The sequence below is a fragment of the Diprion similis genome, chromosome 8 (genome assembly GCF_021155765.1).
Source record: "Diprion similis isolate iyDipSimi1 chromosome 8, iyDipSimi1.1, whole genome shotgun sequence".
In the NCBI taxonomy this organism is placed as follows: Eukaryota; Metazoa; Arthropoda; class Insecta; order Hymenoptera; family Diprionidae; genus Diprion; species Diprion similis.
This window is the reverse complement of record NC_060112.1, coordinates 20906941-20921805: the sequence shown is the minus strand read 5'-3', so window position 1 is coordinate 20921805 and position 14865 is coordinate 20906941. Positions and strand designations below refer to the sequence as shown.

The 14865-nt window shown below is 43.6% G+C and overlaps 1 protein-coding gene across 2 annotated transcripts in view; it reads left to right on the top strand.

Moving 5' to 3' along the window:
* LOC124409312 (transcription factor SUM-1) overlaps nucleotides 1-14865 on the top strand; it is a 54253-nt gene that overhangs the window by 22941 nt on the left and 16447 nt on the right. Inside the window, exons 4-5 of one of the 2 annotated variants that reach the window (XM_046886853.1) lie at nucleotides 2468-2546; nucleotides 2677-2873. In XM_046886853.1, the coding sequence (XP_046742809.1) occupies nucleotides 2468-2546; nucleotides 2677-2720 (123 nt within the window). In that variant the 3' untranslated portion in view covers nucleotides 2721-2873. Of the gene's footprint in view, nucleotides 1-2467; nucleotides 2547-2676; nucleotides 2874-14865 lie in introns of those variants that run through there. The other variant, XM_046886852.1, reaches the window with a different exon arrangement.

Here is a 14865-nt window from a genome sequence, read left to right as displayed (position 1 = left end):
GAGCAAGAATTCTCTTCTCATCGTCGGCTCGCCTGCAGTCTGCAGGCTGCGGCTGCACGGTATGGCTTCTAGTATAAAAATATGTTTAATTGCCACTATGAATTCCGACAACTCCAGCGTGACGAGACTCTCTTTTACGATGTTTTGACGCTTGTATCCGCGTTTTTATTCAACGGCGACATTTTTCCAGCCCGAACCATCTTACCCGCCTGCAGAACCCCGGCCGCGACCGACTGCGGAGGATATCCACGTCACAAGTTTAGTGTCAAAACACTTTACAATAAGGCATGCAGGCTCTGCTTGGCGGGAAAGAAATTATCTGTAAAATAAAAACAAGAAAAAGAAAAAAGGAAAGAAAAAGAAAAAAAAAACAACAACGTGAAACCAGTGCCAGCTAGCCTGGATTCCTTCTTATTTTCACCATTCTCGAAAACCTTTCGAAACGCGACGACGCCGAGACTAACTAAGTGACGCGTAAAGATTGAAAGCGGCTGGAAATCCGCGGTAAAAGTGTGCATCGATCAAATCAGGGTTGAGAAAAACGAGGGGTGAGATGACGGATCCGAGGAGGATCCTGATCGACGATAGAGTTTTGAATTTCATCGGTTTCCAGGGAATCGGATGGATGGATGGACGGACGGACGGTTCCCTTGGTTTCCCTCTGACCCACGGATCGACCAGATCCATTCATCCTGGAGCAATCGAGACTGCGGAGCCTTTCAGTCGGTGTTGAAAAATGCCCGATTCTTTCCGTGCAAGGGAAAACACCCTGGCAACTTGGCAAAGATTCTGCGGAATTTGCGTACTTCTCGGAGAAAATTCCTTCCGCGTTTCCGACTTATAATATTATAGATGCCGACGTGTGTTCTTCGCCCGGCTTCACCGAGTTCGATATCCGAGATCCAAGACCCCTGGGACCAACGTCTGCTGAAAATTACGTCCAAAGTGTACTTTCTCACTTTTCCACTTTACCGCGTCCCCGATTTTCCTTCCAGCTGCTTTCTTCCCCGCTTCTCTGTACACAACCTGTCTCTAAGAACCCTCGTACCTAAGCGAAAATTGAACATCTTCTCCGCACTGAATGGTTTCAATCAGGGGGATCCAAACTTTATTCGCCGCTTTCCTCACCCTCAAACTCGGTCATCACGTTTCGACGATGACCCCGATCTTCGTGTCCACTTGAAAAAGCTGTTGAAACGATAATCGAACGGTGATCGGAAACGGTAGAGAAGAAAGAAAGATGCGGTGAAGCATATGTTTTTTTTTTAACGGAGCACTGCACACATGCATTCACCGGCAGACCACACGTGGCGCTTAAGCTTCATTGAGAACAAATCAAATGGCTTCAAGTGTCCTCGAAGGATTTTTGATCAAGCTTGTGCACTCGAATTACTCTGAGATAATTCTCAGCCCAAGTAAATGGACGTCCATAGATCAATTTCGGTCGGATCTTACACATACTCGTACTTGACGGTGAGAACGTTGACTACGGTAAAGATGAAAAAAGAGAACTGCGCTACTCGAGTGGTTTAATGCCGATATACACCACTTAGGCTAAACCCCACAGTGGTTTAACGATCGTACAGTTGGAGTGACGTTAAATAGAGTGTCCGTGATGCGGCGGAAGACTCGTGTAGCCGCTCTCTCTCTCTTGGAAGGCAGCCTCGGTGTATATGCAGGACCCTGGAGGCCTGGGATCTATAGACGAGACGAGACGAGAGGAGAAGAGACGCGTTACCATCAGCCAGAGTGAGTAGGGACAGGCCGTCACAGGGAATCTCTAGCCGTAACGAAAATGTGTCGATGGTATAAGAGGGGTAAACTCTGTTACACTTTACGATCCGGAGCCTTACGAGTTGACTTAAAGGCTGCGCGAGTAGGGCGTTAAAGCGTTAAAGTACTGTTGAAGAGAATTCGGGAAGCTGTCGGCCGAGTCATAGTGGAAAATCGTTACTTTGTCACCGCGGGGGTGAAAGTAGTCGAAAGTCGTGGACACGCGGGAGTCCTCGTAAAGTTTCGCCTGCCTTCCCGGGAATTAACCCATCATTCTCTCCCTCGGACGGAGTGATTGTAAGAGAGAGAGAGAGAGAGAGAGAGAGAAAGCCAAGGCCGATGTGTATCTTGGCAGGATTGAGAAATATTTTCTGAAATTTCCACCCCCTCTTCTCTCCTCCTCCCCTACACCCTCTCTCATTTAATCCAAACTTATTTCGTCTTTTTAACCCCCGCCGCGCCGCGCTGCGCACAGCTGGATTCACCTTTCCGGCTGAAAACGTTCTCCCTTGACGCACCCACCCCTGCTTCATTCGTTCAATTGTCTAGATGATTGCGAAACGTTGGACGTTGAATACCTTCCACGATAAATGATCGTTACTTTGCCTTCTTCTCGCCATTCGGTTATACCCAGCAAGCCACGCGGCGAAGAGGGATATTAATATTTATTCCACTTCGTGTTTTCCTTTTACAGAACGGAGAATCACCCCAGTACGTTACCGACAGGCTGCACCAGTTCTCAGATCCCTTAGCGAGGTTTCAGCCAATCAATGGTAAGTAATGAATTCACAATTTCACCTCGTTGAAACACGCCATATTTGAAACAAAGTCGTTCCTTTTCCCGCTTACTCAGATACGCGAACGAAAATGATATTATTTTAACCACGAACAGGTGATTCCTTGGAAAACTGATGGCAGATACATCCGGATGTTACGCCTGGTCATAATCCAAGAGAATCACAACCGAGCGTCTGTTTAACGGCCCTTAATTGGGCATTTCTCAAGTTTTAATCTTGTTTACCGACAAGTTTCCTCAGCGCCTTTAAGCGTAACGTCCCTCTCTCTCTCAATATTATGAAGTACGCTTTCAAACTGCCAAAAATCACCACTCAGATATAGATAATTTTCCACTCTTTCCTTTAGCACTGAAGTCTGTGTTATTCGTAGCTACACAATGTAACGTGTCTGAACTAAAAACCATCCTCACCGTAAAGTTTAACGATTTTCACGTTGCTCGGTAAGAAATGATCCATCGAAGGAAATTTCAATGCATCGAAGGAGCATCAATCAAAACCACGCAGATCCGAAAGGTGGGGGGGGGGGGGGGGGGGGGACTACTGAAAAAATTGACCAAAAACTGGGGCAGGAACGTCGAAGAGAAACGTGAGCCGGTTGCGGCAGCGAGAAAAGGGTTATCTCTCGAATTGGGAGCTTGGAAAAGCTTCGGTTATGCGGAATCACGCCTCTCCTGCTTTCTCGCGTCATCCGTCCACCACTCTCTGACGAATATTGATGACCCCTTCACAGTCGGCTCTCTTCTCCGTCTCTCTTCTACCCCGGGTGACGGTGTATAACGCCTGACTTACTTTCTCTAAGGAGAGAGAGAGAGAGAGAAAGAGAGAAAGAGAGAGTGAAAGGGGCCCAGAGGGGGTGGGGGGGGGGGGGGGTAATCCACCGATGGCTAATGAGTTCCACCACGCCCTGACGATCCTTTTTTTTCAACCCTCCGGAGACAGGGGCAACGGATCAAACTGAACCAATAATCACGTCTACGGGCCCAGATTTCAACGCGACCATGAGAGCCAATCTCGCTTTTGGCCTAAGTATAAGGTGCGGCTCGACAATTTTTTGTCTCCGTTTCCTCTTCTTTTCACAGTTTCTCGTTTGTTCTTTCAACCGCACTTTTTACACTGTTCTATATACGAACGATCAGGTTCACAAATCGCATGCTCAATTATGCTCGGTAGAAAAAAAAAAAATGTTAATAATAACAATAATAATAATAAAAATAATGGTCACAAGATGCAGAGAATTAGCGGCTTAATTTGCCATTAAAAATCTGTCTGTACTTATGTATAAACAAAATTGAGAGTATGAAATTATGCCAAAAGTATGAAAGAAATGTTTTGAATCTATAGCTGAATTTAATCTAGTTGAATTTAATTTGAACATACGTCTTGTCAAGAGAAAAAAATAATAACAAAATGAAATCAACGAATTTGAAACTATGATGATCCGGATTATTATGAGTTTTATCGTAGCAATTAGGCTACTGTTATTTCTGAAACGATCTGACTTAGCAGCTGACCCGGACTTCGTAGATCAGATATTAGGGACATATGTTTTGAAATTGCAGTACAAATATCAAGCGTAGCTTTGGTTGCCTATCTGTCGGCGCTGAGTAATGAGTTTCACAAAAAATTCCAGGCATAAATATATTAATTGAACCAGCGCATTGGTAGCAGTTTATAGAATCGCGTAGACTCGTGAAATATTGAGTGAGAAATAATGTCTGCAACAGGATAATGGTGAAGAAACAATGTCCGGTCCGCTGTCTTCCCACATCAACCCTCTCGGAACCCGCAAGCTTTGCAAGAACGGGTAACAAGGCTAACCATCTTCAAGTTTCCAAAGTGAAATTATCTGCCAATTAGCGTGCAAAACCTCACAAGATGCAAATTAAGCGTTGTGAGAAAATATGGTCATCAGTTTATCCCTCGTGTCTCGGAATAACGATGGCCACTAACGATAAGCTCAAAATAATCGATGCAGCGATCGATTGAGTCGAAAAAAATAATCGAACACGACTCGATTGAATAGGTAAAAATTAATCGATTCATCGATTGTTTCGTATTTTTTTTTTTTTGAAACAGTGCATATGAAACTAAAATTTCGTAAATTTCAATATGCAGTCTTAATAGCGACAAATTTTGTTGATGATCTATAGCTTCATTGGAAATATTTTTCAATTTCAGGTGAATCATATCAAATAGGTACTCAGTCAGTAAGACAGCGATAATAATTGATACTGGAATCATATACAAAGCAAAAACCGATTTTGAGTGAAAATAGTCGAGTCGATCGTTTAATCGAGTTTGAAAAATAATCGATTTAATCAAAAATCGATTATTTTTCATCATTCTTGTCGGAAAACGTTGCCCAAAACTAAAAGTAAACAGAGAAAAAAAATTCCTTCAATTCTAGATCCAGCGGGTTGAATCTTTCTCGCCGAATATCATGAATGAATATCTTTTTTGGTAAGTTTCTCGATTGCAAGTTTTGTCAATGGATGCGGTATCACGTATGCGCAAAACACTCGACGACGAGCGGCTTGCGCTCACACCGTAAACGACTGCAAAAACCAATTCGTTCATGTCTGTTGGCTGGCCGTGAAAAACCCAACGACATCTGCGAAAACCGGGATCTACAACCAGCTGCACACTCTTCTTACAAAGCTCTTGCAGCCGACTAAATTCTCCGGGTCGCTGACCTTTTTTGCAGTCATTGAGAGACCGCAAATTCTTATGCGTGAGCATTTTTTTACTTGATCATGGTTACTTACATCGATGGACATTCGACCTTCGTTTATAACAGATAAGAGACGAAACAGATTCCGAGAAAAGAGCTTGGATGTAATTTGCTGTTGGATTACTGCAAGCACACAGTGTTTGATAGCGCATATTACAAGCGCATGGAGGTAGACGATTGATAAAAATTTCTGGTGCAGCGAAACAATTATTTCTTCAAACGACCGTTAACCGAGCGCTTCGTTAATTCGATATACTCGCAGCGATAGGCACGCGATGGAAACTATAAAGTTCTCTGTAGGTATAATATAGCATCAGAGAAACGAACAATGAATTACGATACATCGCAGGCTTTATGTGGAGGAAATTCGCCAAAACCCAGAGAGTACTCAGCCATCCGGGTAATTCGAAGCTTTAAGAGTTTCGGAATTTACGTGTTTGATTATGAGTCGTTCAGAATAACGTCGAAAAACCTCTCGACTTTAACCCAAGACAACAGTTGAAGCGAAGTTCGTTCATTTAAAGATTGCGGAAACAGGTTTCGAAAAGTTGATTCTTGATATATTTGTATTTTGTATTTAGACATAAAAAACACATTTTACATACCCGATTAGATAATCCATTGACAGAACGTGGATCAGCAGAAAATAGATCCAATTTTCAGTAAAACCAATTGGCTGCCGTAAAGTGACTTCGCAAGGATTTGATTTTCAAAGAGTAAACACATCTACTGTGAATTTTTCGAAACTTTTGTAATTTACACAAAACTCGATAAGAAAGAAAGAAAAAAAAATATACGCATTCTCATTCCTTTTCTTCCTTCCAAAGAAAGTCCGCATAACGGATTTCCGTAACAGTCAAATACAACCATCAGCAGTTTACAGATTAATCTGCTTGTACAAACCGAGGTTAAGTCTCGCGGAAATGGCTGATGTTTGGTCGGAGGATTCTAGGGGTGTTTTCGATTGTCCAGCGAGTGGGTCTGCCTATCCAACTTGAAGGCATAATCGTTCGAAGGGACGAGGGTTCATCCTCGGACTCAAATACCCGCGAGCTTGCAGCTCGTGCGTCCGTCCGGAAAGGAGATGAGAAAATGAGAATTCAAAGAGAAAGAGAGAGAGAAAATGGAGCCGGAAAAGAAAGGAACAAACTTTTCAATCATCGCCCGGCTTCTCTCCGTGTGTACAGAGTAAACAGCGACACACAACGGCGACGGTATCCGCCAAGTCGGTCGCCACGATGTGTCCGGCAATCCAAGAACAGGAGAGCGAGTAACTTTCTTGGGGGTAATTAGTCCCTGCCTACGCGAACCGTGACTGGCATAACTTTCGAGGTTGTATCTCGTCAAGTCAACACGGCGTAGGTGAGGAGGAGACAGACGGCGTGTTACAAGCTTCGGGAAAGTGCAGGAGAGGAAAAGCTCGGCTGAGAGAAAGAGGGTTTTTAAATTTTAAGCTCCCCTACTCGGGCTTGAATTCCAAACAATCAAAGCTCACGGGAAAGCTACCTTCCAACCGCAAACACGGAAGAAGAGAATACACGTGGCATACTCGCACTGCGAGTTGCTGCAAGCACGAAAGAGAGAGACAACGGCTATTCGGTTACCCGGCAGCATCTCTCGCGCTCGCGGGTATTTTTAAGCAGATTAATGTCCGCCTCATCCCGATGCTGGAGACCAGAGACCGCAGAATCCAGATCGATATTAATGAGGGAGCCAGCCACACGCCTGACTGACACTTGACTTCGGCTATAACACGCATCGCTGCTTCGTTCTCTTTCCAAATATATTCCAGATGCAGGTACTTGGTTGCTGCACGACCAAGAGTTAGTCACGTGACTCTTGGGAATGACTCTCGATTATTCAAAATAAAAATGAAAATAATAAAAATAATCTTGAAAGTAATAAAAGTAATGTAAAAATTAATCGATTCGATCGTGTAATTTATATTTACCATAAACATCACTAACCCTAATTATTGAACGCAAGCACGATTGCAATGGACCCGAATCGCACGGCTTTTAAGATGATTACTATCAGGGGTGGTTTTTACTACTTGGCGGGTCGGCAATTTCGTAGATCTAGAGGTGAAAAAAAAGTCGGAGTGACATGTGTCGCCAGTTTTCATTGGCAGACGGTTACGAACGACGGGCTGTCGGTGCTGTCTGTTACGTACGCTACCGCAGATTGGATAGAATCGGCATTCTTTTTCACCCCTCTACGGCGAAACGTCACGCTTTTGAGTCGCAATTTTTGCATACCGTGAACAAATGTTATTTCGCAATGTAAACAGAGCCCGAGTTACAGCGTCGAGGTTTGAATGTCAGGTGCAGCGGCCTTCTAAGAGCTATGAAATAATGGCACGTGGCCAGGAAAAAAAAATGCGTGAGAAAAAACGCTCGCAGAATTACAGTTAAGTGAAAATACGTGGCTTCAGCAGCGATCTCTTGACTTTTAGAAAATTGCCAACTCTTTTACTGAGCGATGGAAAAATGTGATAAAAATTCTGGATCGATTTTAACCTACACACAGTTCTTATGAAATTATATAGTAGCACGGAGCGAAGGTTGTCGTAAATCATGTAGCTCAACAAAATCACGTCGATTTTATTAAAGTGGCAATCATCCAAGACAGCGATCAAACGACGAGAGTTAGCCAGAGAACTGTCTCCAAAGTAAAATAAAAAAAATGCAAACGTACACAAAGTAATTGGAATTCAAACGACGATTGAAAAATGAAGAAAAAAAAAATTAAAAAGAAACTAACAAAAACGTGGGGAAAAAATGAGATGGTTAAATTTCTCGCTGAACCGATAAACGTGTAATATAAAATCAGAGGATAAAAAATAATTAAGCGACGTCGTCGCAAGCATTTTACTTTCTTATATACATGTACTCGTGAATATATGCTTTATTAGACGAAGTCTAAAAATGGCCGAAAAATCATATGACACAACTTGTTTTTCAAATTGGTCTCGATTGTCTCCGGCGATTGTGAGAGCGATCAATTTCTTGTCGTCTAATTGGTCCGACAATGACGCGTGCTGTGCTCGTGTACCAATTTGTACGAGTAAAAAAATCTCTGAGAAATCGAATTCATCCGGAGGGGATGAAAAGGCGATGTTTCACTCCGCGGAGCAATGCCACGTGTATTATAAGGGATTACAGCCGCCTATGTATCATCACCGAGGTGGATAATTTTTACGCAATTTTCCTCTCAATATATTGCCCTTCATAAAACGCGGCTTACTTGAACAGCATCGTTTTTTTTCTCCTCCCTTCCTCGTATAATATATATATATATATATATATGTATATATATATATTCACTCCCTGGCGAATTTTAAAAACGGCTAATTGATAATTACCGCCGACGAATACCGCGATAATTTATTCGCATTAGGCTGCATGAACCGAGGAAAAAAAAGTAAGGAAAACCAGCTTTTACGAATCAAATTTGGCGTTTCAATTTTGGAGCAACAATTTCACGCTGCATTACCGAAAACCAAGTGCAGTATAGCGTCTTGCAACGAGAAGGATCCTAACCCGTGTATTCTGTCGGCGTAAAACAGCGCCAACGAGCCACTCGGCGAATTTATCTCAACCATATTCTGCAGACTTGCGGTTCTCAACTGATAGATATACCGAGGGGTGGTGCTGAGATTTGCATGTCGTATAATTATTACTCTCGGCTAGTGATAAATTATTTACTCAACTGGGTGACGATTTTACGACACTACTCGCGCGGTATTAGCGAGGAGAAAGATGACAAAAATTGTCTACACGGTGTCGGTTTTTTCAAAAGTTTTCAATCAGCGATGATCAGGTGAAACGTGTCAGGAAATGTCGAAAGACGGGCCTTTGATTCTGTCTTTTATTGGATAGGACAGAATTAACGAACATTCGTGTCGGTTCGAATGAGTTGACATTTGCAGAGTGACATTTCCTCATGTTTTTCTATTTGTTTCAATTTTCGCCGATAAGATACGGGAAATAAAAATAAACATAATGTGCAAATTTTTACCGCGTCTGAAAATTAAAGATCTAAAGGCAAAGACACGTGACTCATACAACATACTAGCGCATGTACTAGATCCAAAGACACGCGTGTGGGAGTCAAGAAATGAAATTATACAAGCACAATAAATAACAACCGGATTTCGCAAGGTGGAAGTATTTCTGAGTGAGTGATTAATTTTCCCGCCACACAGCGCGATCTTATTTTCATCAAAAAATATTTCCACCGAGGCAAAATTTACATTTACAAGTCCTCAAGTACTTTTTTTACCTGCAACAGAAGAGGTCATCCATTTTACTGATTGATTTTATTGCGGAAGTCAGCGAGTCGCAACAACTGATTGCAGCCTAATAATCGCTGATAAAAGATCACCAAAATCTCAGAATCGCGACAATTTTCCACGGAATTTAGTTCTTTTGTCTCACGCGGATCTGGGGATGAATTCTCAACCACCCGCAACAAGCCTCGCTATTTCTGCCGTTAGAGGATCAACCGCCTTAAGGGGGTGCTCTAGTCGATTTCGACGTTGACGTATATAGCTCCAAATATCGAAGGCCACGTATCTCAAACTATAAACAGTCCCATTTTATACACAATTTTAAACAAAAATATTTCAATACATTTTCACTCGATGCAAAAATAATGAAATGGAAATTTATCGGAGTGTTTTTGTCCAGAATTACGTGTAAATGAGGCTGTTGAGTCCTTGTTGCGTTTGCGATATACCTGATATCCAGGTCCTGGATGACGATATTTGGAGCTACATACGTCAGCGTCGAAATCGACCGAGGCACTCCCTTAATTGTCGAAATTTGACTGAAGCCTAGCAGCCTGACGAGGCGTGGAGGTTCTATTTCCGTGTCGTATTTGGAAAGGTTTCGTTTTTCGGTCGCGCTCAAATTGCGGCTGAATTAATTGGCCTATATTCCTGAAATAGTAGCCATCTCTCCACTAGCAGGTAGTTAGAATCGGACTCACAGGGCTCGTCGTCATGTCGAATTGCATCGGAAGGTGGTTCGATTCGTCACTACTGGAAGGTGGAATTTCACTTGAGAAGGGTGGAAGACAGCGTTGTAACCGCAATTGGAATCGAATCGATCGAAAGCCGGGTGCGGATTCCGCGCGCAGACTGCACTTGAAATCATTGCACGGGAGCAAATTGAATTTGACGAATATCGCCTTGCGAGTAGAAAATTGTCTGGAAGAAAGCCTCGAGAACCGCGAAACTCGCCAGTGAATCCTTGGAGCTTTCAGAGCTTTTCCTGGCAGACGGTTCGAGCAGTAAGCATGCAGGTAGATTTGGCACAAACTTTTCATTATCTCTTATTACCATCGCGAATATTACACGAGAATAAATTAGACGCGGAAAAACGAAGACGGCAACTGCCAAAAATCGAGCGAAGGGTAAAACGGCGGGCTTGTCGAGTGACGATGAAGCGGCTGCAGATTGCACGTGCAACGGCGCATGTTTCATCTTCGCAAAACCAATAGGCGAAAAGACGATGGACCAGTTCCAAAACAAGCCTCGTTTGCGACGGAAGAGGTTCGCCCGATTTTCCAACCCCAGATATCGAGACCCTTAATGCCACCGTTCTGAGGCACGTTTCTCTGGTTTAACTGAGAAAGAGGGCTCCTCGGTGTTACGAGATGCAAATTGCACTGCTACTTAGTCCGCTTTTAGCGTTCAATGTACGGAATACGAGAACGACGATGAGTACCGCGGAGCTTTGAGGGTAGAAACGTCGCATCTTATGCCAGAGATCCTCGTATAACTCATGGGACTCAGCCAAATCCAACACTAACTAGCATTTACGCAATGTTTGCAATCCTCTCGTCATATTTTTCCACTGTTCTTTACCTACTTCGTTTTCTTTCTTCCATGTGCAAGCACGGATGCATTTCTACGGTCGCGATTCTCTTTCCTAATTGCGCACCATCTCGACTAGAAAGCCAAAAGCTACGGACGATATTAACTGTTCGTTATACTACACTTTCGCAGTATCGTAAATGCAGAAATTTTTGAACGACGTTTCGGTGCAATCGATTCAAAGTTCTGAGGGTGGTCGACTACTCTTTCGCTTCACATTGAATCGCGTTTGAGGGTGACTCTAATTTTGCGGAAGAACGAACGGCAGGTACTGTGTCTTTGAAAAAACTCCCTCCACTGACAAGAGCGTTTATTTTCACAACGGCTAAAGTTATCAAAAACAGAATCGTCTTGATATAACTGTGAAATATTGCGAATGAAAAGCCCGAGCACGATGAGTTTTCAAGCTCCAATAAATGAGCGTGTCGGTAAAGCTTGATCGGAAAACGCTGCTCGATCTGAAGTTCAATTAATTTCTAACCGACCGAGTAAAGCCCTCCGAAGCTTTCGACCGGTACAACACGTGGGCCTACACTACTTGTCGTTTTCCGGTCTGCACGGGTATAAGTCAGATATAAGCAGGAGCGTGGAGTAGCATATCGGACGACAGTTTAGCGACGTGGAATCTCAGGATCAGAATAAAAGCAAACATTCTTCGAGTGATATTTATAGTATCTGGGTATCTGGGTATGGCGAGCAAGAGACACAACAGACTAGCAGTAGGCATGCATACATACATACGTATGTATGCCTATAACGTGTAGCGAGGGGGTATCTATAGGTACTATACCTCTCTGGGAATGACGCGTGTCGCCCAGTGGCATCTATCTCGGTGCATAAATTCCGTCGGGGAGCGAAAAATTGAACTTTTCACTTTGATGGAAGAAAAAGAGGAAAAAAAATTCTTACGGAACCGAAACTGCGACGGCACATCGCTCAGTAATACGAGACTCGAAATTACAGGATTATATATTAACTAGATGGTTTTAATAGCTAAGGTAGCCTGTTGCCGCTGGGGATAAAGGTATAAAATTTCATTTCTTCTATAGAGGAAGTTTAATTTCATTAGCTTTTGAAGGAAAGTGTCCTCGTACACATGGCCGAGTGCATCGGGTATATATAGAGAGAGAAAGCTCGAAGATCCGAGGGCAAAAGGAGCAAGTCGGAGATCCGGTGAGTGGAGTTGAGTCTAGAGATGGACGATAGGCAACGGCGCGTGTACTCGCGGAGTATACACGAGTATGCCCTATTAATATAACTTCGGATTAATTAGCGTTAATGAATACCTGGGCATCGGCAAGCGTGGAACATAATTCAGTCGAGAAGGACAGTCACTCTCTGTATTACAAGAGTGGAAACAAACGCTATATGCCTGAATATGCGTAGCTAGAGATACAGAGAGAGAGAGAGAGAGAAACGTGAATGCATATCGTAGATATACTTGCACACTTCCAAGCCCCGATGACATGACGACTCATCCTCGCCCGCAGCATCCGGCGTAAGATTTTGGCACGGCTTGATTAAATCGCGAGTTATACGATCAATATTTGCTATGACGCAACTCGACGCTCGTCAAGATGATTTTTTCGGCCTCTTCGACGTTCGTTGGCTGGCTGCAGAGGCTGAGGGCTGATATTTATCACTCTAATCCGTTGTGCAGGGCCGACCGACGACGCAGCCCGGATAGAGACGGGAGGAAGTCGTAACCGTCCGAAATACACGACGTCAGGCTTGTCGCACGTAGGGTCGAACAAAATAGTTCCTCCTGCGGGCAGCGCGTTTTTACCTCCGTGAAGCGGAACCTCGACGTTGTGTATTACTAGGAAAAATTTGCTACCAAAGAACCGACGACGACTCTTCGTCACCTTCGTCCGACGAGAGAAAATGGAACGGCAAAAGGAAAGCTGAGATGATGGCCTTTGGACCTGGCCCTTGAGGAGAACGGGGGGTACAAGTGATGCTGCAGGCCCAGTTTTTCTCGTTTCGCAATTTTGCATGGTAGAAGTGTGAGTGAGTTATACACCGCATCGTGTAGTATTAACGTACAGGGATGACGATATATCAGTTGCAGGGCGGAGGCGCGGTGGTGCCAAGTAATTTGTTCAACCGTGGAACACGGCTAGTGCAAACCCTGATTATTTTAATTAATGCCTGCTCGATCCGGCTCATTTCCCACGAGTTATTTCAAAATGGCCTCCGTACCGTTACCCAGGAGGTAGGGAAATCGCGGAAAGCATCAACCGAGGACGAGAAAATCTCTCGGACTTGTTAAGAGTCAGATTTGTCGGATTATTTTCTCGCGACTTCCACGGTGATTCAAGAACTGGAACCAATTAATCAGGATGCAAAATTGTGACGGGTGGAGGGGATGAAATGCTTGATTCACCGGTAATTCGCGATTTCTGATTTCACGGTAGACACTCGATCCGAGATACGGAAGACCGGAATTGAAACGATGCGCAAAATTTCAGCGGTTGCAGCTACGCGAGAAAGAGAAAGTTTTGAAAGATGTACGGGCAATTTACTCCAGAGGAAAATTTATGCCGCTGGAGCATCAGCCGAGTGAATTATTCATTTTTAATCCAGCAATTGCTCAGGCTCTTGAGCATTACGGTATTACCGAATGTGCAACGAGCATCCGAAGCTCGCAGACGGCTTTTACTTAGTTTTAAAAAATGCAGGAGACCCTCTCGGGGACGACGAATTGCATCATGTGCAGCTATCCGTGTGCACGTATGCACGTGTACAAACATTCATGGAGGCGGAGGTAAGAGTACCTACTTTACTCTCGATCCGAGAAGCTCATACAAGTATTGTAACAAGGCTTTTTACCAGCTAAACAAAAAAAAAGTTCCGAGCAGCCTCGCCAGAACTCGCTGTAAAAGCTCCCGAGCTTTGAAAGTCAGGCATCCGCTAAAAACAAGTAGGTACGTACGTACGACAATTTTCTTCGACGTCATTTCTACCCCACTTATAGTCGAGCACTTGCTATATTACATACTTTATTGTTACTCGCTACCTAATTTGTTTTCCTCTACCCTGAACGGCGTGCAAAGTTACTTTGTCAACAACTCTTTGAACGCGGACTACAATTTCTCGGTACAAAAGATTTATACGCGTACTGTTGGGACGACACTTTATTCGATCAACAATCGGAACAAACAGGGACGGAGAGAAATCTGTTAATAATTTCTTTCCCGCAATGCATTTAAAGACAGTAAGAGTACAAGTACAAAATTTCGCTAACATTTCACTCGGAGTCCGTTAAACTTGCAAAATACGCGTCTCGCCGCATTGACCCACGAATTTGCAAACGATTTTCACTCCACTGTTCATCCAGGCGCCGCTAACGCGTGTTGGACAAAGTCTCGCGCCGCGGTGTGTCTTTATTTTTAAATACTCAAATTCGGCAAAGTGTGTATATTTTGGCGTGGCTTCCGTTGTGCTTAAGTCGCGTGTATATGGCGTCACAGCTACAACTTCTGCTGCTTGTATAGCGATGCGTCAAACCAATGTGGCGTAACAATTTATGGCACTTTCGAGGTGCGAGCTTACGTATACATGTGTAATATGTACATAAAAACATGCACGTATGTACGTGAGAATATATATCCACGGTTGAAATTTTGCGAGGCTTCAAACGCTAAGTGCAGTTCTTTCATTTTTCCTTTCATCCTTTCATC